The sequence below is a fragment of the Artemia franciscana genome, chromosome 10, assembly GCF_032884065.1.
Source record: "Artemia franciscana chromosome 10, ASM3288406v1, whole genome shotgun sequence".
In the NCBI taxonomy this organism is placed as follows: Eukaryota; Metazoa; Arthropoda; class Branchiopoda; order Anostraca; family Artemiidae; genus Artemia; species Artemia franciscana.
Window position 1 is genome coordinate 25324027 of NC_088872.1, and position 24578 is coordinate 25348604.

Consider the following 24578-nt stretch of genomic DNA (forward strand, 5'->3'; position numbering starts at 1 on the left):
TTGCAGCAATGCAAACTTATTATTTGGGACGAGCGCACAATGGCACACAAAAATCGCTCGAGGCTCTGGATCAATGTTTGAAAGATTTGCGAGGGAATTCGAAACCCTTTGGCAGCACATTAATATTGCTTGCGGAAGATTTCAGGCAAATATTACCTATAATACCTAGATCAACTCCTGCAGACGAAATGAATGCTTGCCTGAAAAATTCTAATTTATGGGCACACGTAAAAACATTAAAATTAACTACAAATATGCGTGTCCGATTGCAAAACGATGACTCTGGTCAAACATTTTCAGATCAATTGCTGGCAATTGGAAACGGAAAGCTCCCAGTAGACTCAATTTCAGGACGTATACAACTACCTGCTGAATTCTGTAATTTAGTGACGTCCAAAAATGAATTGATTGAAAAAGTATTTCCGAATATTCTAAACAATTATAAAAATAATAAATGGCTAAGTGAAAGAGCGATTCTTGCACCCAAAAATATAGACGTCCGCCAAATCAACAATATTGTTTTGACCAAGATTCGCGACCAGGCAGTCCTTTACAAGTCAGTCGACACAGTTTTGGAACCAAATGAGGCGGTTAATTACCCATCTGAATTTTTAAATTCCGTGGATCTTTCAGGGTTTCAACCACACGTGCTACAACTAAAAATAGGCGTACCAATAATACTGTTAAGAAATATCAACCCACCAAAGCTTTGCAATGACACGCGACTTGCCGTAAAAAAAACAATGGAAAATGTAATAGAGGCCACAATCTTGACAGGGCCTTTTGAGGGTGAGGCTGTTCTTATTCCTCGCATTCCCATGATTCCAACGGATCTGCCTTTTCAATTTAAAAGATTGCAATTCCCAATTCGACTAGCATTTGCAATCACCTTCAACAAAGCTCAAGGTCAATCATTAGAAAAATGTGGTATAGATCTTAATACTGATTGTTTTTCCCATGGAAAATTGTACGTTGCATGTTCGAGGGTCGATAAACCTGACAATCTATTTATATGCAGCGACAATTGGACAGCGAACAATGTTGTATATTCGCAAGTTTTACGCAGTTAATTTGTATTATATCTATCTATCTATCTATCTATATAAAAACGAGTTGTGTGTATGCATGTTTGTTTGTTTGTAAAAAGAGCGTTTGCATATGACGTCGTTATTAGTACATAAGGCTTTGTATATGCACAGACAATGGGAAAGCCAAAAATGTTGTATATTCGCAAGTTTTACGTAGTTCAAAACACATATATAAATCTATCTACATTCATAGGTGGTACACAGGGACACAACTACAATGGCGCGTAACGACTTACGCGCGCGGGGGGGCTTGGGGGGGGGCGAAGTGCCCCTACCAACTAGGTGTTGGGGTGGCGCGAAGCGCCACCCCAAAAGCTAGTAATGGAATAAAATAAACAAAAAGAAAGGCAATTTTAGTAATTGACAAAACCAGGTAGCAGTGGTACAGTCAATTGAAATCAAAAAGCTAGTAAATTCAGTTAAAAAAAATGGATTAAAAAACTAAAGCCCTTTAGATGGGCCATGTCCATCTGTCTGTTATATTCTGGACTATATTGTTGCTGAAAAGCAATTTTAGCTTCCTGATATGCAATCAACTCTTGGATATTTCTTTGTTGTTGTTGTTTTTTCGCCTGAAAGTTGAAACAGCAAATGATGGATTGCCATTGGATCATAATTATGTCTAATATCAATTATGTTAATTGTTTCCCAAAATCTTACAACTGTTGTAAAATCTTACAACTGTGTTGGGGTAGCGCTTCGCGCCACCCCAACACCTAGTTGGTGGGGGAGCTTCGCGCAACCACCCCCCCCCCCGCGCGTAAGTCGTTATGCGCCATATTAGTTACGCACCACTGTAGTTGTGTCCCTGTGTCCCACCTGGGAATATAGATATGTACATACATATATATATATATATATATATATATATATATATATATATATATATATATATATATATATATATATATATATATATATATATATATATATTATATTTAACTACGTAAAACTTGCGAATATACAATATTCTTGGCTGTCCCTTTGTCTGTGGATATAAATAGATTGTCAGGTTTACCGACTCTTGAACATGCAACATATAATTGTCCATGGGAAAAACAATCTGTATTCAGATCTATACCTCATTATTCTAATGATTGCCCTTGAGCTTTGTTGATGCTTTTTGTTGCTATTCGAACATTCCCTGTGTCCCCGTCGTCATTTATATATCCCACTGTGCCCCCGGCGTCCCCATTGTTGTTGTTTACTGTGTCCCGGTCGTCATTTGTGTCCCGGTGTCCCAGTCTGTAATTTCTCTTTGAGTGTCGCGGTCGTCATTTATATTCCCTGTGTCCCGGTTGTCATTTGTGTTCCGGTGTCCCGGTCTGTAATTTTTCTTTGAGTGTCGCGGTCGTCATTTATATTCCCTGTGTCCCGGCCGTCATTTGTGTTCCGGTGTCCGGTCTGTAATTTCTCTTTGAGTGTCCTGGTCGTCATTTATATTCCCTGTGTCAAGGTCGTCATTTGTGTCCCGGTGCTTTGTTGATGGTGATTGCTAATCGAACATTCTTTGTGTCCCGGTCGCTTTCTCTTTGAGTGTCCCGGTCGTCATTTATATTCCCTATGTCCTGGTGTCCCGGTCGTCATTTGTGTCCCGATGTCCCGGTCTGTAATTTCCTCAGTCGATAAACATGACGTCAGTCGACACACAAACATGACGTCACTCGAGACACACACACACAGACAACTTATTTATATATATATAGATTTGGGAGCCTGAGGAATATTTTTCAGCTTCGGAGGCTAAACAAAATGCCAATTTTGTGGGCTATGAATAAAAAGTAACAAAGTAAAACTCAATTTATAAATTTTCCCCTGAATGCAGTCAACAAAGTTAAGAAAATAGAAAACATTTATGTTGTTAATTGATGTCATCAACAGGAATTCAACTAAAACAAATAGATTCCCTGGGGGACTTCTAAAAATGAACAAGATTCTGTTTGCATTGTTCTTATTTTTAGCCTGTAATCCATAGGCCTATATCTTTCAAGGAGTGATACACTTTTGCTGTAGTTGGTTTGAGGCTGGTTTCTAGAATAATTAATGTTGCTGGTTCTGAATTTTGGGACATATTGGCCGGTAACTGTGCAGAACTGGCTGACTGCCTGTAAGCCCAAATTAACATATAAGGACTTGGTTTCATGGTTTGTTTTCTGATGCTCTGATATGGAAGCAAATTATAACAAACTGTACAATTCCTGAATTTTTTTTCAAAACAGTAACTTTTTAGTTTATTTTGAAACTCCTAATTTGAGTATTTTGGTATATTGTTGATAGTGCAAAATTTCATTTTTGATGAAGTAATACTTTTTCTAATATACCTTTCTACTGTTCATAGGAACACTGTGTTGGTATATGCCAGGCGTTTTTTACTGAACTGACAGAGAATGGAGATCATGGGATTCAAAAATAAAATAAGCAATTAATGTGACATTTCATCAAGTAGTAAATGCGATTATATTTTAGAAAGAAGATCGATTAGGATGCTTTCTGGTTTCTGGTTAGATTGTTTTACATGCTAAATTAGACTGTTCACTTAGCTAAACATTATCTTCCAAGGTCCAAGCAGGCACCAGGAATGCCTTGCATGTTCACAGATGATTATGGCAGACAAATTTCTTGAGCTGGTGATTAAAAGAAAACAAAATTGAAATTTTGTAATAGACTAGAGACTAGTTACAGTAGACAAGCAACTACCAGAGGTATCTGCAGAGGACCAAGAGTCTGTGGATCACATCTTTGCTCCTTATTCAGACGCTTTGTGCAGTTGCGACTCATTATAAGCTTATATGATAATGAATAATTGAATAATTACGAAAATAGATGTGTGCGGAGAATCTGATTATCATATTCATTGTATGACTTGGATGTGTTGGTGGTGTGAGAATATATTGTTTAAGATATGCTCTGTAACAGAAATCTGTTCTTCCAAACTCAAAACCTGAGTCACGTTTAGTGTTCAAAAGAAGTGAAAGCTTCATGCACTTCTCCGAGCTCCTTTTAGCAAGTTTACACGAGTCATTGCTTCTTGCCCTTCGAAATAATCAACAGTTTCAGCTACTGTTTCAGCAGCTTTCTCTATGACAGCTCTGGTCTGTTCTAGTCAAGTTTTGAATGTCTCCCACCACAGAACAGTCATTCCTTTACTAAGTTAAAATTGTGGATAAAACAATTGATACATATCATAGCCAGAAAAGACTTATTTATGAATTGTCCCCTTGAAGAAATCCTGCTGTTACAATGATTTCCTAACGTTCTGAGGCATAAGGAAGTTCAACCTCTTCATATAGTTTGTGAATTTGTGGAGTTTATCAACCAAAAGGACTATGTTAGATAACTTCTCTGGATGTGATCTGTGAAGTCTGTCGTTAATGTCTTACTCGGTGAGATGTTGGCTAATGACAGTATGAGTTATCCAGAGCTTGGATGACATTTTTGAATGCTGGAGATTCAAGAAACAAGGGTAAATAACCTCTACTAGTTTTCTGAAACGAGTCTTACATTGACTTTCCAGCTTAGAACAGGAATTCGAATTCAACTTCCAGTAGTTTAGTGGAACATAGTTTGCACAGCTACCACCATGGATGCAGCTGTGCCAGCAGAAGGATAGAAGGTCTCGAAGTCTTTTGTCAACCAAATACATTAGGAAAAGCCAAATCTACGGGTCTTGTTGCCCTTGTGGTTTTACCTTCATATGCTTCATTCTTTAAAAGTTTGCCCCAATAGACAGTTGACTGCTATCTGCTGCATCTTTATCAAGGGAATCTTCCCGAAAATGAGCCTTAACTTCACAAGAAATCTCAAGGGAAGATCCAGGATATGATACAAGGACATTAGGGGGTCTCCTGCTCTACTCTTACAAGGTGAGAATACCTGTGCAGAGCGCTTTTCACATGGCTTCCAGAATTGGTTTTGGGCTGATAGATGACAAAGCATTTCGCTTTAATTATTCTAGTATGTCAAATCCTTGGAAAGCTCTCACACATACATGATCTTGTAATGGGTGGATTTGGTACTTCTCCAAAGAGACTCACTAAATCCCTAAAACTAAATTGCTGGTTGTGAAGTTCAGTGTAATTATTGCTTGTGAGCTTCTTTTTACATGTTTTGTGTTCCTCGATATTTATTACCAGCAGAATCAACAGATTTAACCAAATTTTGAGACCACTCACATGTCGTTTCACTGGATGTCACTTGAATGTTTCTTGATTGATGTTCACTACACGTTCTGTTTATTTCTCACATAACAACACTTCGAATAATCAACATGGCTCTGCACAACAGAGCTGGATCTGTACTTATCTTTACAGTGTTTGGTAAGAACGCCATGCTTCATCACAATTACCTAAACACTGAAAAGAAGCCTAGAACTTTAGTTAACATCTTTTTTTTTCAGGAAATATTATCTAGTGAATTTTAGTTAGCATTAACCAGTGTAAAAACTAAATACAAATGTAATGTCTACTGTCGATTAGAATAATTTTAGGAAAGTGGAGCATCAGACACTTGCGTCAGCTACTTTTTGGATGACATGTTCAGAGTTTGTGGACTAATATGAGGTTCAAGGGCCTGATGCCTAAGTTCAGCGTGCATGACGCAAGGCACGCAACACGATATTTTTACCTTTCTTAGACCAGAACTTACAAACCCCTTGTATTTTTCGGCCTTGTGCAAAAATTTTAATGGACCAATGATCACTTCAACGCTTCAATGCTGAAAGTAAAAACGTTCGAGTTGTCTCGAGTAACACTCCAAGACTGTGAAATTTCTGTGCTTATATATTTGAAAATAAATACGGAAAGCTCTGGTCTGAAAGGAGAAAGTATGAGTTCCTTTTCAGCGTGAAGTGGGCTGAAAGTGCAGCACATATAAGCATTGAAAGGATATACTAGAAATCCCATGCCAGCTCTGTGTTTGGTAATTTTGTGTTGCATGTTGTCTTGTATTGCTTTAATGACTGTCAGAGTATAAATTTTGCTCAGTAGAAGTTGATAATTCTGCTGTGATATGTACATCTTTCAGTTTTGCATTCAATTGATGAATAAGAAACTTGCCTTCTGCAGGCATACAACTGAATAGAGGCTATTCTCTCGTAATTTGATTTTCTTGATGCTTATCCACAGAAATATATAACACCACCTAAAGAGTTCATGAAAAAGAAACCGCTTAGGAAATAGCAGAGCTCTGGATTCAAGGAAGTCTCTGGTTGTACAACCAACTTTATTCTGCTTTCAAAGCAGATGCTTTAATTAGCCATGAGATCTATTTAGACAATCTTATTTTGTATGTTAATCACAATTGGTGTAATACTGAAATAATAGAAATAGGCACAAGTATGAAACTGTCCCATAAGAAATATAAGGTTTTTTTATGCGTCATGTTCCAGTTCAAGTGAGGAACATAAAGACTGAAACTCATGAACAGAAAATAGGTCAGAATATAATTTGGAGATTTCCCTAGGAATCTATGAAGCAACTAGATGTGTCATTTATTATTTTTTATATCCTGGTAGAGATTAAGATTTAATGAAAAAAGTTAATGTGGTTTGATCCATGAGAATGTGATCCTTAGTTTGGCAAGATAAAATTTGCATGTTAACTGGGGACTTTCCTGAGGAAACTTATGGGAAAGTTTCAAGATTTTGTGGTATATTTTTACGTTTAAAGTCGCAGATAGTCTCACAGTGTTAGAAAGTAGATGTTTGTCTGATATGAGTAAATAGATCATAAGATAAGGATTAAGGAAATATCTACTTTCGTTCGTTTTATTTTTAGCTTCATTAAAAATAAAATGTGTATTGTGTTACTGAGACTTATTTGGTATTTACAAACTTAAATGAACTTGTACAACCGGGATATGGACTGATGAACCCTGATATTTAGAATCAACATCATGAACTGCCCTCTTAGTCATATTCAGACTAACTGCATTAGATGTGTGCCACCAAACCTTCTTTTTTAATGCTTTTTACCAATGATTATTTATAAAGCGCTCAAATATTGTATGTTGCTATAAAATTAGTATTTGCACATAATAAAATTCAATATTCAGCAAGATATTTCTAAACCCGAGAATGTGTAGGTTATTTTAATCAACCGAAAATTCTCTGTTATATTCTCTGGTTTCTTCAAGTCAGGAAGTAATTAATGGTATTAACCGCAACCGCGTGTGTTTCAACTCCAGTTGAACTAGGTATCTTGACTAGAAGTGATTTCAAATTTTCCAGTGTAGTTGTAAATGTGATTGGTCTTGCCTTGACAATAAGTGCTTTTTGCATTAAACATTGCTGAAACAATAAGCGGAGAACATAGGTTTTATTTAATGAAATGTTTCTTTTCCGTTTCGTCAGGCCCTGCCAGTAATTGATAAGAAAATGTAATAAAAATTGGTGTTTTGTAGAAGTGACTACTTTGGATTTCTTCCAAAGTAGTTGGAGTTTCTTGAAGTGAGTACTTTGGATGCATAAGTACTTTGGATTTTCCATTGCAAGGTCGTTTCACAGCATTACTTGATTAAAAACTTTGTCCGATTTTTTCTTCTGTCAGTTTCAATAACTTTATTCTTTTTTAGAATTGAAAAAATCTTGGATATTAGAATAATTAATCTATAGATGGTGACTCAAACGGATGTGTTTATGATGGGTGACAATGTCAGTCATACTGAGAATGTCCAAGATACTGAAAATATAAACCTATCGTCTATTGAAGATGTTGATAAAACGTAAGAGTCTTGGAATAAATTTATTTGGATGGTGTCTTTTTGGTATTTTGAAGCTTTTTGGTATTGGTTGTCTATACCTTAGTTCTGGACCAAGAGTATGTCTAAATTACTTGGAAAATAAACTCTTCAATAAAAATACGTGCATGAAAAACATTATTTCTTTCGGGCAACAGTGGAGTGTGTTTCCTTTTATGAACTAGACATTAATAATTAAATTCTTGGTGCACATGTATTATACCAAACACACTTAAAAAATGAAGTCAGGTTAATTATAATGAAATATACCAAAAAAGGAGGAAAATATAATACTTTAGAAACAAAATTATGGAAACTACAACAAAGAATTATGGGAAGAAGGCCACCTAGAACACATAATATTAAATACCTAACCGAAGTACCAACTCAATATATTAAATATTTAATTAAATTTACTTACATCGTAGTTTTTTCATTGAACATAAACTAATTGTCTGAGTTCAGACAGTTAAAACTGGTTTTCTCACATCTAAGAGAGCAAACTTTTTGAATGTGTTTGGTATAATATGTAAGTACCAAATTCTTGCTTGTATTCACATTCTCTTATATTAAATTAAATTCGCCCAATTTATATCTATTAGATTATCAGAGTTGCTTATAATTCCCCCCCCCTCCTCCTAATGCCTAGACATCGCCTTAGGCTATGTCCGAAATTGTCTATTGTTTTTCTTTCTTTTTTGCCTTTGTTTTTTCATTATCGGTATTATGAACCAACTGTTGATGATAAATAAGTAGTCTGGACTATAAAAAATTAAATAAACAGGAGAATTACTTAAAAAATTTTATATACAGCCTCGGGCTATAGCCAGGTAATGCGGGGGGAGCGGGATTACAACCTAACAAAAGTGGCTCGGAAACTCTAATAAATAGGCTATACATTTTCTGAATACAATGAAGTAAGAACTTCGTAATGTGGTGTCAGTTCAGAACTATAGATACACTCCATTGTCACCTTTTCCTTCATTTTTCTTATAAATTATTTTATTCCTTTTAGACTATGCTTAGACCAGGCATGTCAATTAGGCATGTCGAAGAACGCTCTGGTTTGATGATGTACATAAACATATATTGCTCCAAATTTAACCTTTCATTGCATAATTTGTTCCGACTGTTGTAACTTTCTGCTCTGGAACAATAATTGAAGTTTTGAGGCCGATAGCTACATCATTTACCGCCTGGGATTGTGTACATATACCACCTACACTTGTATGCGCCATTCTTTCTGCGGCTTGCAAGAGTCACTTGCTGCTTTAACAAAAACGAAATTTAGTTGTCTATCGGTCGCTGTATACTTTAATATACATTACTCCAGTATCGAATATATGCTTTCTTGTTTTTTGTTTGACAAAATGTATGCGGGCTATGCCAAATATCAGGCTTATTAGTTTGACATACAAATCCTTCCTTTTCTACTGATAATTAGTAGTATGAGGGAACCAGCGATTTGATAGTTTAAATAGTTAACAATGCTTATTCTTCTTTATGCTTTATTTATCACTTGACAACTTTCTCTGCTCTGTGCACAAGAATTCAATGGCTTTAAGTACATGCCAAGCTCTTTGTTTTCCGTACTCATATCAGGATTGGGAAAGTAGATTCTTAATGAATAATAAGTTTGGTTTTGTCTTTTCAGTACAAACAGTCTTGTCAGATCAGATCAGACTTTTTCTGCTAGATGTCCTGGTGGAAAGAAACTAGAGGTGTCTCTCTCCTTTTCCTCCCCTACAAAAGTTGAAGCGGTTCTTGATACCCAAAAAGCATAAATAAATAATAACATCTCCTAAAATTGAGCCCCGCACCTGTCGTGTATGCAGGAAGTTTTCAGGGGGTGGGGTAATACTAATAACAGAAATATTTGACAGTTTAAGTAAGAACCGCCAAGAAACTCGGGAAATTTTTGGATTTTGAGGGGGTACCAGGGCACCAAGCCCTCTTGATACTGTGTACATGCCTCTACCCACACATACACACGAAGTATTAATTTAATTGTGCTTTATCCTGTGTGCAAAATCTATTTCTCATGTAAATAAATAGCGAAATGGAAGTATAAGATTAGCTCAAACAAATTCGCGGCTGAAATTTATCTGGATTGTAGGATTATGCAAGACTAGCACTTAAATAGAAACACAAAACCACGCAAATGAAGCAAGGAGGTTGATCTTAGCTGGATAGTCATTAAGGAGTTCATAGAATATAATAGACCAATTTATAAGGCTACTCAGTAGTCTTTCACGAGCCATGATATCGATAAATTGGGGTGTACAGTTGATTTTTTTTGAGAATTTAACAGCAAACTGCTAAAAAAAATTTTGTTTTAGTAACCAGAGAGTTGTAAAACAGCTTACGAAAATAACAGACGGATATGCAAGCCAGCGCAATGGTCTCACCAGCCGTTGTGTCAATAGCTTCTAATATAAATTTTATGAACTATAAATACACTGTTGTATGTTTCAAAACAAAGAACTAATAAACCTTAATATAAACTCTAAAAAGCCATTAATGCCGCCTATTGTAAGAAGAGTTTCAAGTTGTAGCATAAATTCTGAATTTAGTTTATAGTCCTAACATTACTTAGACAGTTTCATTTCCGAATTTTCTGTAAAATAATCATGAAAAAATCCCACCCTGCTCCCATGGGCACGTTAAAGGTATGGCTAGTTTGTATATTCTTTGCAAACACTGAATCAAACAGTTCGTGGTAACGAACTGTAAGGATCGACTCGGGCTAATGCTAACTGAAACTCTAAAAGAGCAATTTTGATAGCAATTAATATATCAAAAGGATTGGATTTGTATGCTGATTGTAAATAAATAAAATCCATTAGTTTAAAGTTGCCTATCAAAACTTACGAGCGCGAGGCAAATTTGCCTGAATTTTTGAAAAAGCTGGAGATGGGCAATAGGCAAGTGATCTCAAAGGAAAATTGTACCATCCAATTAAGCATATTAAAGAACCCTTTTATAGAGGTTTCAAGCTCCTGTCTAAAAAATAGTGAAATTTTGCCTTTTTTCTCAGAAGAAAGATCACAGATTCGTGTTTATTTGTTTGTTCGTGTTTTTTTTTTCTAGGGATGATCGTATCGAAGTAATGGTCCTAGAAAATTGGGAGAGGGCTCGCTTGAACAGGAAGTTAAAGTACTAGTGCCCTTTTTAAGAGACTAAAAAGACACTGCCGTGGTATAGTGCGGATTCCTACCATTTTGTGGCACCAAACTCTGATTTTGCCCCAAAAACGACTAAAAAGGAAATTCTAAGATAGCCTACCAAATGAAAAGTACCAAAACTATATTTTGAGCTTCCCAGTTGCAAATAACTAATACCGTACGGCAGCGCATTCATTTCAGAAATTTCACGTAGTCCTTGCGAGATAAAGTGTTAATTCGAAATGGAGGTGCAGCGTCTGACAGAGATGCTACTCGAGTGAACTATGCGATATTTCTCTGTCTTCTATTTTAGGCAATCCACCTTTGACGTATTTCTCCGAGTTTCCCTTATTGGTTTTGCAAATGGATGTATAAGTTGAGATAGATAGTTTGAAGGAGTGAGAGTGCTTATAGAAAAAAGGATGTACTTATAGAAAAAAGGCATTAATACCACATCCAATTTCGCACTTGGCGATTTTAGAGACGCATGATTGGTACTACAGATCGCCCTTGCTGCCCGATCTAGGGCTCTCTCGATTGACACTAGAAGCCTCTGCAAAAAGTGGCTCCCGTATTTGGAAATAGGCCTAATGCGTGAATTGCGTCCCTTTTTGCTTCCATTTGGAGAAATTGTATGTTTATTTTAGCTCTTTCTTTTTTTTATTTCTGTAAGCTTTTAATATCATGTTCAAGTCTATTTTAAGTATGGGAGACTCCCGCCCCCTCTCTCCTTGTGATAAAGTTTAACTGTTGCATAACACTGCTTCGAAACTGGTAATATTGTTACTTAAAAAAGTACCCACCCGAAACAAAAATTATCCAAAGGATTTTTCACAAAAAATGGGAAAACTCGGGTCTAGAAATATATTTTTTTGAATCGTTCAGACCCCCCCCCCCTCCCGGTTAAAAAGATATGTTGTCCTTTCCTCTGATAGTTGGTGTGCAACTATGAAGTATTTGCGATCTACAATTCATTTTGTGTCGACTGTGTATACGCGTATGTTTAGGGGCCAATGCCCATCGCGTGGAAACATGGCCTTTGAAACTTAGAGACTATATAATTAGCTTTTCAGCAGTTCTAAACTGATTGACTCTATCAGAATCATCATTGAATATTGTCTTGTCTTTGATCAGGACAAAATTGTTGCTTTGCATTATATAGTAGAAATTTGCATTTTGTTGTGGTCCAATTTCTTTTGCTGCTTAAGATGGGCACTGGGGCCAACAATTTCCGTTCGAAAATCGCCCCAGAAAAAAAATGAATGAACAGCTGTTCGTGATAATTTCGAAAGAAACAGTAAAATTTTGTATTTTTTTTTATTAAGGTAATTTATAACATCGGTGCAGGATTCTCAGTTATGTTCAATTTGATGGTCCAGTTCTCATTTTGGATCCCCTGTTTTGGGAGTCTTCTCCCTCATTTTATAAAATTATGCAGATTTTCCTCTGCTAAATGATTTTGGCGGGTAAATTAAAAATCGATGAATTTCACATATTTGGAATCAGCATAGAAGCAGACTCTTCTTATAAGACATTACTATCGAATTCCGTTGCTTATGGGTTCGGTCTCTATTAAAGGGATTGTTCTTTGACCAAATTACCAAGATTTGGTGATGTTTTAGAAAATTCTATCGAAATTTCTTGAAAAAGACTAAATTTGAATTTCCAGGTTGGCTTTTCCATGATAATTTACTAGAATTCTAAAAGTGATTATGAGTTCTGACCAAGCAGAGGTCCCTAAGAGATAATTATGTGTTATACCTTTAAGGTGGCTACTTTTGGAGCTAAGACAGTTCTGATCTGTTTCTCAGTAATTCTATTTTTATTAGTTACGAAAAAATGATCTTTTTTTTCTGGATAATTACTAGAACTTTTCAAAACGTCAGAGGAGCTTTTTTCTCCGTTTCATTTTTTCCATGCTGAAAACAATTATTAAAGACTTATTAAACAATTACTGTGAAAGCAGTGAAGTTACGTGAAATTCAAATTAAACCTGATCATATCATCTGCAGAAAGCTCCATACATAGAAATTTTTTGATTCGTAAACATCAAAATTTTCGTGATAACGAACTGCAAGTAAGGATTGATGCGGCTCAATTGTCGGGGAAGAGAACCAGGGTCTTGATAACAATAGACACATCAAAAGAATCGCATTTTGATGCTTATTCAAAATATATAACATTTATCAAGTTCAATGTTACCCACCAAAAGTTCCCACTCCCATGTCCCTTTTTTCCCAAAGTCACCCGGTCAAAATTTTTAGATAGCCATTTTCTTCAGCATAGTCGAAAGATTTAATTACTATGTCATTCAGGATAACTTGACCCCCCACAGTCCCCAAGATAAGGGCTGGTAGTTATCAACTTTGTCCATCGTTTACACATAGTATTGGTTACTGGGAACTATACAGACATCTTTCGGGGGGATTTTTCTGGAAGGAGGGGGGTTACATGGAGGATCGTAAACTTCATGGAAGAATTTATTGCCGGGGAAGAGAATTTTCCATGGAGAGGAAGCCGGATCTCCCGGTACTATCTAAAAAACGATCGGAAATTAAATAATAAAAACAAATAAGTTTTTCAACTGAAAGTAAGGAGCAACATTAAAACTTAAAACGAACAGAAACCATTACGTATATGAGGGGGATTTCCCCCCTCCTCAGCACCTCGCTCTTTACACTAAAGTTTTATTTAGATTTTTTTTTTAATCTTATTATTTTAATTAAACTGCCCTCGTGTTTCAGGAGTCATTCTTAAATATTTGTAACACAAAGTCAAACTTTATCGTAAAGCTTTTTTGTAGCCAAAGATTTAGTTAAAAAAAAGCCTGCAGATTTTAAGTTTTTCTTACTCATCCTTAATGTGAAAATTTGAGCCGGAAGTTCCCCTTCTAAATTCATCCCATCGTCTAAAAACTATGTATTGATATCTTGTAGTGTCCAAAAGCTTATCCTCCAAATCTCACTTTGATTGAATCTCTTCTTCATTTTTTCATAAAAAATATTTTTTCATGTTTTAAAATTAAAAATAGTGCCAATATAATACTTTTATTGATGTAAATGCATAAATAATTCAAGCCTACCAAGTGACTTATAAGATATATTGGAAACATGTAAAGAAAACTGCCGCAAGCCTGTTTTAAAGAAAACAACCGCAAGCCTGTTTTCACGTTGCTCTTGTGATTCCTCGGTACGCTTTCGTTTGATAGTTTCTCTTCCAGCCGCAAGCCTGTTTTCATGTTGCTCTTGTGATTCCTCGGCACGATTTTCTTTGGTAATTTCTCTTTTAGCCGCAAGCCTGTTTTCACGTTGTTCTTGTGATTCCTCTCTATGCTTTCTTTTCTTTCTTTTTCTTTTAGCCGCAAGCCTGTTTGATTCCTCGGCACGATTTAATTCCTCGGCTGTTTCTTCTGCCGTTGTAGGATTTATACTTGAATTTCTCGCACGATTTGATTCCTCGGTTGGTTCTTCTGCCATTGTATGATTTATACTAAATATTCTCTTTGAATCGCAAGCCTTATATACTTATAATGACGTCATATACAAATCCTTATATGCTTATAATGGCGTCATATACAAAGCCTTATATACTTATAATGACGTCATATGCAAATCCTCAAACATACAAAAATACATACATACAACTTATTTATATATATATATATATATATATATATATATATATATATATATATATATATATATATATATATATATATATATATATATATATATATATATATAGATAGATAGATAGATAAGAATTTTCTTATATGATGGCATGCATAGCATAAATAAGACGGTTGAGTTTCCAACACATTAGTTAATTATTTATTGGAAGACCCAAAAAACGGAAATTTGCACCATCAGTTGCAAAAGCACGAATACAGGCAGCTAAAGCAAATAGCTAAAAAAGGCCATTGCTAAATTTTCTGAAGTAATCAAAATCCAAAACGAGTCAAAAATGAAAATGAAGAGCAAAGACACACTCGGTTAGAAGACATGCAACACCGAGCATGTCAACGAGTCAAAAATGAAAATGAAGATCAAAGACACACGCTGTTTGAAGAAAAGCGGCGGCGTGTCCGAAATGAAAATGAAGAGCAAAAACACACGTTGTTAGAATACATGCGACATCGAGCATGAAAGTGAATCAAAAATAAAAATGAAGAGTAAATCCACACGTGGTTAGAAGAATAGTGGCGGCGTGTCAAACATGAAAGTGAAGAGCAAATACATACGCGGCTAGAAGACATGCGACACCGAGCATGTGAGCAAGTCAAAAATAAAAATGAAGAGTAAAGACACAAGCTGTTAGAAGACATGCGACATCTAGCATGTGAGCGAGTCAATGAAAATCAACCTGGACAGCAAGAATCAAAACGTGTCAGAATTAAAAATGATTGCGATGATGATTGGGATTTTGGCATGGATAATGTCGCCAGTGCCTACCATATCTTAATTTTTTTTAAAAAAAGGTTCGGCTATATGCATTTCATAATGACTAGAGACAATCCGAGGTAAAACGGACCAAACAAATTGAAAATGATAGCGGTGATGGTCGGGTTTTGGATTTTGACATTGATAATGTCATCAATGACTACTATACCTTTGAAAATCAAAAACCTCTACTAGATAAATCGTTGGAAGATCGCTGGTATTCAGTTACCCGAAAATTGCGGGGAAAAGGTGAGGGGGTACTTACGCTTCCCTTGTTCCTGGGTGATTTCAGTAGGCGTTCATTCAGCGCTCGACGCGTGAAGGTGTATTGTGTGCGAAAGAAAATAAAACGTTCAAGATTCTGGACTACTTTCAGCTCTCGAGCAGTGAAGTTCGTTGGTATGACACAAGAGACTATTTACGAATATATATACGCGCCTGTCCTGAATTTCGCTCAGACAAGTTTGCGATATGCCGATATTTCCCGTGACGCGGTGGTTGCTACGGGAAGTAAATTTTACGGAAAAGACATTCTGTACGCTGCGCATTGCAAACTGAACGATATTTTGCGGCAACTTGGAGATGAATATGTAATGAAGGACCGCCGAGCTGGTTTGCAGAGTGATGTTTTCATGGGTGATTTATACGATGCTATCAAGAATGCAGAAAACTCAGCCAATTTCACCTATAGATTTACTATCTGGAAAATTGGCGAAGTGCCTAGAATACCGCAAGATGTGCTGACTTCTCTTTCAATTAGAGTTAACGAGTGCACAGAGAAAATAGAGGGACTAATCGATCAGTGTAAGATCTACCTTCCGTCAGGCCCTACTGTCTGGCCCCCGCTACCGAAACCAGAAAGACTTGAGAATCCTGTAGTGATAGCGAATGTGCCGGCGGAAAGCCTTGAATCATGTGCCAAACAGAAGGAATTTATCGAAAAGAACGGTGGAAAAGGACATATTCGCCAGATCACTCAACGAAAAGGTGGGTTAGTTGCCTTTCTCGATACGGCGGATTCAGCTCAAATCCTCGCAGACATGTTGAAAGAAAATGTCCGTGATGTCAAGGTTTCTTACCGGAAACCAAAGTTTTTAGCGGTGGCAAGATTCGTTCCTCCGGCAACCACAGAGGAAGAAATTATTGCTGCGAACTCCGAAGTTACGGAAGTCCACCGGTTCGGCACCTCTGGCACAGTGAAACTTGTATTTAAAGACTCGTTCGCGCGAGATCAGACTATTAAACGCGGAATATTTGTAGACTACACCCACTTCCGGGTTGAGGCCTATAAAGAGCTCCCCAAGAGATGTTTTAACTGTCAATCTTTCGAGCACCTCTCTAGTGCCTGCAGCAACGCTCCGAAGTGCTCTAAGTGCGCCGGTGCCCACGTCGCATCACGGACGTCCCCATGCACGTCCACCACAGTTAAATGTGCTCTATGCCCAGAAGGCCACAACACCCACCCCTCATACAGCATGAGATGCCCACTAGTTAGAAATGCTATGAAAAAGCCTACTACAACGAAATGACTTCTCTCTCCATCATTTGCCGAAATATCTATGGGCACAATTCAGTCAAACTAGACTACGTTAAAGAACTATGCCGTCAATTTAATGTTGTGTGCTTACAAGAACATTTACTCACCTCCGAAAATTTTGGTCTTTTCGAACAGTTGAATCAAAAAACTGTGTTCATGCATGAAGCAAAAAGGTCCTCAGTCCGCGGTCGACCTAGTGGGGGCACTGCTATCATAACGGACAGTTCGCTTGAATGTCAAAAGCTGGAATCGTGTGAGTTCTTCCTCGCTGTAGATTTTCCTGGCCCCGGGGGTTTTGTTCTGATCACGGTTTATCTACCAACAAACCTAAACACCCTCTCTTCCGAAAAACGGTTCTCGGAAGCTTGTGGCCGCCTCTCGCGCTTACTTATTAGGCTGGGCAATCGAAGAGTGCTAGTCTGCGGTGACTTTCAGTGCGACTTAACGAACCCATCAAATAAGCTCTCCGAAATCTTCTTCTCAGTAATCCCAGCTGGGTATGATCTCTGTGAAAAGACTGACGCATATACGTACATCCATAATTCCGGTTCAACGACAAACATTGACCATGTGCTATGTAACTTCTCTCTAGGTGCTCCAGTCACCGTGGACTCTGAGCACACAGTAAGTGATCACCTTGGCTTGTGCTTTAAGGCTAACTTCTTCCCGTGTAGGCCGAATAAGCCCCAAATTTATGCTACCAAGACTGAGTGGAATAAAATAAACGCCGACCAGTATAAACAGACATGTGATGAGATTCTCGGAAAGATAAAAGTTCCCTTTCAGCTCTTGATGCATGGCTCGAGTGATTTGGTAGCACTAGACATTTATTGTACTGAGATTATACATGCAATGAAAACGGCTGAGCAGGCTTCTGTACCCACTCGCCGTTTTAAACCTGGAATCAGCAAGCCTGGCTGGAGTCGCTCTCCTAAAGTAAGGCAAGCCAAAGCTCGTGCTAAGTTTTGGCTGAGATTATGGCGCGATTGCGAGAGGCCTAGGTCAGGTGTAGTGTTTGAGCAGTTCCGCAACACGAAAAAAACTTATAATAAGTCTGTAAGTGATCTTAAAGCTGCCGAAGCCGAACTTGCTTCCCAAGAAGCAGCAAATAATCCTGTATCTATGTGGAAGTCTTTTAGACAGTCTAAACCAGTGACAAACCCTGCTAGTAACATACCTGAGGAGCAGTGGGTAAAACACTATAGTGAAGTTTTTGGGATCAAACATGCCCAACTAACAACCGAAAGTGATAGTGAGCTCTCACGAGCTTTTGCGTCCCTCTTGAGCCAACGGAACTATTTTACCGTCTCAATAGGCGAAGTGCTCCAGGTTATTAAGCAGCTGAGAAAGGGCAAGGCTCCCGGGCACGACGGAATTGTGACTGAACACCTCCGCTGTGGCTCACCTCTGCTCATTGAGCACTTGACGCTGCTATATCAAATGTGCCTTGATTCTGGTGCAGTCCCTAAGTCGTTTGCCCTAGGTATTGTGTCTAACGTCTTGAAGAAGGGAAAAAATCGTAACCTCTGCTCTAGCTATAGGCCTATAACAGTTTCTAGTACATTAAGCAAAGTGTTAGAGAGACTTCTGTTACCTGAGCTGTTACGAAAGTGTAAAATTGACAATCGACAATTCGGGTTCCGTCGCCACCTCGGTTGTGCATTTGCACATCGCCTTCTTACGCGTATAGTATCGAAAGCTCAGAATCAATCACGGACTCTTTTAATTTGTGCAGTAGATGTGTCCGCGGCGTTCGATTCGGTAATTCATTCAAAGTTAATTTTGAACCTGCTGCACCAAGGTGTGAACCCACATGTAGCGGCCGTCCTATGGCACTGGTATTCGAGTAGCCTTATCCGTGTTAAGTTGAGTAGTGAACTCCTGTCGAAACCGATTAAGCTTCACCGGGGACTGCGTCAAGGGTCGGTTTTAAGCCCTGTACTCTTCAATTCACTAACCTCGTCGGTAACAAAAAAGATTAACGGTGGTTTTAACACTGAATGTATGGATGTGAGCCTACTGTGCTACGCCGACGACATACTACTGGTGAGCACATCGCTTTGTAACCTTCAAGCTAATATCGATCTCCTAAGTCGAGGTTATACTAATATTGGTCTGGTTATTAACCCTGCTAAAACAGAATTTCTTGTATTTGAACCCCCGCGTGCGCCGTCTGAAGTTGCCCGTCGCGAGGCTACCTGTGTTACCGTTGCAGGGCAAGTAGTACTTCCAAGCCGCAAGTTGAAGTACCTAGGTATCACATATGGAAGCGACCTCAGAAGCTCGCGTGCTCTTTTTGTTGACCAGGTTCTGTCGGGTTTTCGGTCTGGGTATGCTAAACTTGCAGCTCTGAAGTTTAAATTTAATAAGCATATCCTTGCTAGGTTGTATCGTGCCGTCGCTCTTCCCTTTGCTCACTACATCTCACCCGTTTGGCATTGGCTATCGAATTCGGATATGTTGCGAATCCGTTCAGGCTTTTGCAAATATTTAAAGTTTCTGCTTGGTCTGCCACTTTACCTCCGTAACACTGGTCTGCTAGAAAAGTATCATATACCTGATCCTGTTGAGTTCATGCCGAATTTTGAAAAACAAGCTCTCGTGAAACACAGGGCACTATTATTTGATTTCCCAGCGACTTTCTTGCTTGATAGTTGAAGTGTGATTTGTTTGTATTTAGTAGATTATTATGTTCGGTTGATTTGTTTTCGTCTTTATTTTCTCTTTTCTTTTGTTTTGCTCCGCTTTTTCATGCTTCTTTTTTATAAGCGGGTTTGTAATAAATTATTATTATTATTAAAGGTTCGGCGATATGCCTTTCATAATGACAAAAGAAAAGCCTAAGCAAAAGAAGAAGTTTTTGTCCCATCACTTGAACAATTAAAAGAAACAAAGGTGGTCATCAATGTCTGCCATACCTTTGAAAATCAAAAACCTGGACTAGATAAATCGTTGGAAGAAAAAGAAGTTTTTGTCCCACTACCTAAACAAGTAAAAGAAACAAAAGTTCGGTGATATGTCTCCAAAAGACAAGCTGAGGCATAAGTTAAAGGTCCAATAAAAAAAAACACATAATTTTACAATTTCACTACTTCTCATTTAAGGTTCATCTGGACGTCATGACATCAAGAAAAGGTTCAAATTATCTGCGTTTAGAAGACAAGTAAAGCGTGCCGAATGCCGGGGCCCGGTACTGTATATATATATATGTATATATATATATATATATATATATATATATATATATATATATATATATATATATATATATATATATATATATATATATATATATATATATATATATATATATATATATATATATATATGTATATATATACCGTTTTCTTTACTTCTTTAACAAGTAGGCTTCTAATGATTCAGTCCTCATTAATTTGGAATGTTTTCACTTGCACCCAAATCCTTGTTCGACAAACTCAGCATTATCATTTCCTTATTAATTCTAGCCTCCCGTATAATATGGCAAATTGTAATTTCACTTGTTTACTTCGTTCATTCTAAGGGCGTAACCTTGAGCAAAATGATTTTGGGAACTAAGGTGTTTCCTGGTTGAATAAATTGGGTAAGAAGCTTAAGTTTTGCGTTGTATTGATCCATGGATAATGCGTTTAGATTATATTTATCTGGGGAATAGGGACGCTTGATATGAACACACAGGTCGGGCCTTTCGTTGAAGTCATCCCTGAAAACTGGCTCAAATAAGACACCTTGCCCATCCGACAATAAAGGAGGATATTCGCAAAAGATGGGATTAGATTTCGACAGTTGCAGATGCTCATTGTTAGAAACTGGTCATGCTGAACGTTTTGGCTCAAAGATGTCATCAATAAGTATCATGAAAAACTAGCAAAAGTCAAATGATAAAGAGTGTTGTTTTAGGTTTGACGTTTAGCAGAAATCTCTTCTTTTAAATCCCCCTCTCTCCTGTAAATGTAACTGTATGTTTACCTTTTGATTAGAATACTGAAATCTCTATACAAAAACGTTGCGTTCGAATCCTTAATTGGAGACGGATGTCTCGACTTGCGCTGTGCACCTCTACATTCCAAATTACGATGTTGTATTTACAGGAGGAAGTTAAGTTAAATGTGCTTCAGTTCTCTAAAAGTTTCCATCGTGCTCTTTATTGTCACTGGCAAAAACTTTTTATTTGCTATCATGCTAATCTGAAAAGTTAATTAATCTATCCCTTTTCTGTGTTCTTCTTTAAAAATGCACCTTTATACTTTTGGAGACAGTTTTGATGGGGCGTGTTAGTAATCCTTCCCATGTCCGAGATTGGCTTACAAGGATTCTCTTGGCAGTTTGATTAAGTACCTTTGTGACTCATCGTCATTACTCAATACAGTACATATACATATATAAATATTCATATAGATACTGCGACAGCCTTCGATCTAATACAGTAAGTATATTTATTTTCTTAGATTTAGAAATTCTAATATCAATTCTAAATAGAATTTTGATTTAATTCTAATATCATCCTGTTATTGGTAAAAGGCAATTAAATGCTCCGATTACTCGGAAAGGGTGAATTCCTTCTCAGGCTGTAACGGATTTTGTAGACATTGCCACGGAATCCTGTAGTAGCTATTAGGTTCTTTTTCCTGTCGAATTGTGATTCGGAGTCTTGCCCTTCTTGGTTTTCATCATCCGTAATTTATTATATTTAGTCATTTGCATTCGAAATTAATGTTTATATCGTTTATTTTTACTTTCGAGGATAAATAAATTGTTATATTAAACGTGCTTCGAAGCAAAAAGATTGTTTAATTTGAATGATCAGAGGGAACGTAAAACCAACAGAATTTAAAATGAACAATGAAACTAAATTTAAAACGAACAGAAATGACCACAAATAAGAGTGGGGCTGCTGCCCAACTTTTAAAGCTCCGTTTAAGAAGCAAATTGTCTGTAATTGTGAATCAAATGAAGTTAAAAACTAAACTGAAGTCATAGGTCTTTTAATTCCAAGAAATTGTTTTATAAACTTGATATCATTATTTTTTATGGTACAAGTGTTCACGCTATGTATCATTCTTAGTAAAGTACAAATGGCACCATAGCTTTTTTTTGGGGGGGGGGTGTTAAGGGATAGCAGCTCACTTTCCCTTATGCTAAATTCTGTGCGCTTTAAGTTGTACTTGATAACCCATTTCAATTTTCGTGTATTTTAGATTTCACTTAATCAGGTATGGAAGTTATTCATCCTAAGTTTGGATTCTACTCCGCCACTTCATTTCTGCTCGTTTTAGTTTTTAGTATTGCCCTTTTTCTTCTTTTCTTTTGAAAATTGGATCATTCAAAATTCTCAATCAGCTGTTGTTTTGCGCAATTATTTTTTAATAATGCTTTTACCCAAAAGATCGGGATCAGAATGAGGGAAATGGGATTTTCCATCATAATCGTTGGAAAATATCTGACTTAAACAAGATTCAACATGCCCACCTTTGTGCTAAAAATTTGGTGGTCGGGTCTGTCCTTGGAGGAGCTCAAGGCCCATTTAGTGCGTCCAAAGGTGGATCAAAGATCCTTGTATGGTACTGATTTAAAAAACATGCGATAAATCTTACATTTTGCTCAAAAAGGTAAATGATGGCAATCTTACGGTCCACGGGCCTACTGTATGACAGGGTTGCGAATCGGTGAAAAAAATCACTAGATCATTGAACAGAAATCACTAGAATTATAATCCTTTTTACCATTGTAATTAACAATTGTTTTGTTTCTTTACCATGTTTTATGCAGGTGCACCTACAAGAAGATGTGCAAAAATGCCTTTAAATTAACATTTCTTTTTTTTTCTCAAGCGAAAACTACCCTAGAAATTTAAAAAAAAACGTTTTTTTTTTGCATCTTTATGCAGAGAATACAACAAAATCCTTGCTTCCTTCCTGTATTTTCTGGAATTAATACCAATGGCTTATACCCCGGTCACTGAAAATTGCCTGTGATCTAATGGAAATATTTGCTTTTTCTTTTTAATTGTGTTCCTTGTTGATTCAAAACTTCAGTTATTTTTCCCAAAAAAGTATAGACACTAATTTTCTTTTACTCTATTTGAGCTGGTATAATTACTGGGACACCAGCGACAATTTTGAAAATGGCCTTTTCATATTTTCATGGAAAAGATTTATCCCACCCTTCACAAATTTTGATAAGCATTGGTCTTATTGCTTCTTTAATATAATTACATAAAAAAAAACTAGTTTTTTTTAACTGAAAGTAAGGAGCGACATTAAAACTTAAAACGAACAGAAATTACTCCGTATATGAAATGGGTTGTCCCCTCCGCAATTCCTCGCTCTTTACGCTAAAGCTTTTAATTGTTTTAAAAAGCAGAATTGTGGCAAAGAGTCAAACCTTAGCGTAAAGAGTGAGGAATTGCGGAGGGGACAGCCCATTTCATATACGGAGTAATTTCTGTTCGTTTTAAGTTTTAATGTCGCTCCTTACTTTCAGTTAAAAAAACTAGTTTTTTTATGTAATTTCTGAACGTTTTTGAATTAATGCATGTTTGATTTTGGCTCTCCACACATAAATTATTAAAATGAAATTTGCATATTAATTCCTTTTTTGGCTAAATGGTTTTCTCTTAGTTTTGATCACGATTTTGAGAAATAAGGGATGGGGAAGGAGGCCTAGTTGCCATGCAATTTTTCGGTTACATAAAAAGGCAACCATAAATTTTAATTTTTAATGAATTTTTTTATTAGTAAAAAATATACGTAACTTAAGAAGTAACTTACGTAACAAACTTTTATATTCTTTAATTTTTATTATGTATATGAGGGGGTTTGTACCCTCGTTCTTTACACTAAATCGTAAGTTTTCTCCCAATTCTTTAAGAATGACCCCTGAATCAGAAAGGCCGTAGAATAAATAGTTGAAATTACTAAAAATACTATAGCATAAAGAGCGAGGTATTTATCTTCTCCTAAATACCTCGCTCTTTATGCTAAAGTATTTTTAGAACCCCTCATATGCATAATAATCTCTGTTCGTTTTAAGTTTCAATGCTACTCTTTACTTTCAATTGAAAAAAACTTTTCCATGTTTATTTTTTTATTGTTTTTTTATAGTAATTTTCGAAAATCCTGCCCCCTTTTCATTGAATTTCTGTTCCCCTATGACATATTTCTCTAAAGAAAGATCCTCCCACATAGCCCCCTCCCCTCAACCCTACCCCCAAAACCAAAAAAAAGTCCCCTGAAAACGACTGTACACTTCCCAATAACCATTATTATATGTAAACACTGGTCCAAGTTTGTAACTTGCAGCCCCTCCCCCAGGGACTGTGGGGGAGTAAGTCATTTCCAAAGACATTGTTATTATGGTTTTTGACTATGCAGGACAAAATGGCTATCTCAAAATTATGATCTGTTGACTTTGGAGAAAAAATGAGCGTGGGAGGGGGCCTAGGTGCCCTCCAATTTTTTTGGTCTCTTAAAAAGGCCAGTAGAACTTTTCATTTCCGTTAGAATGAGCCCTCTTGCGACATTCTAGGACCACTTGGTCGATACGATGACCCCTGGGGAAAAAAAATAAACAAACAAATAAACACGCACCCGTGATTCGTCTTCTGGCAAAAAAT

At 36.9% G+C, this 24578-nt stretch overlaps 1 protein-coding gene across 6 annotated transcripts in view; it reads left to right on the forward strand.

Moving 5' to 3' along the window:
- LOC136031970 (phosphatidylcholine:ceramide cholinephosphotransferase 1-like) overlaps positions 1–24578 on the forward strand; it is a 125143-nt gene that overhangs the window by 13881 nt on the left and 86684 nt on the right. For 2 of the 6 annotated variants that reach the window (XM_065711989.1, XM_065711988.1), the window contains exon 2: positions 7659–7808. The exons of 2 other annotated variants lie outside the window; for them this stretch is intronic. In XM_065711989.1, the coding sequence (XP_065568061.1) occupies positions 7699–7808 (110 nt within the window). In that variant the 5' untranslated portion in view covers positions 7659–7698. Of the gene's footprint in view, positions 1–7259; positions 7534–7658; positions 7809–20772; positions 21390–24578 lie in introns of those variants that run through there. 2 more of the 6 variants (XM_065711993.1, XM_065711992.1) reach the window with 2 other exon arrangements.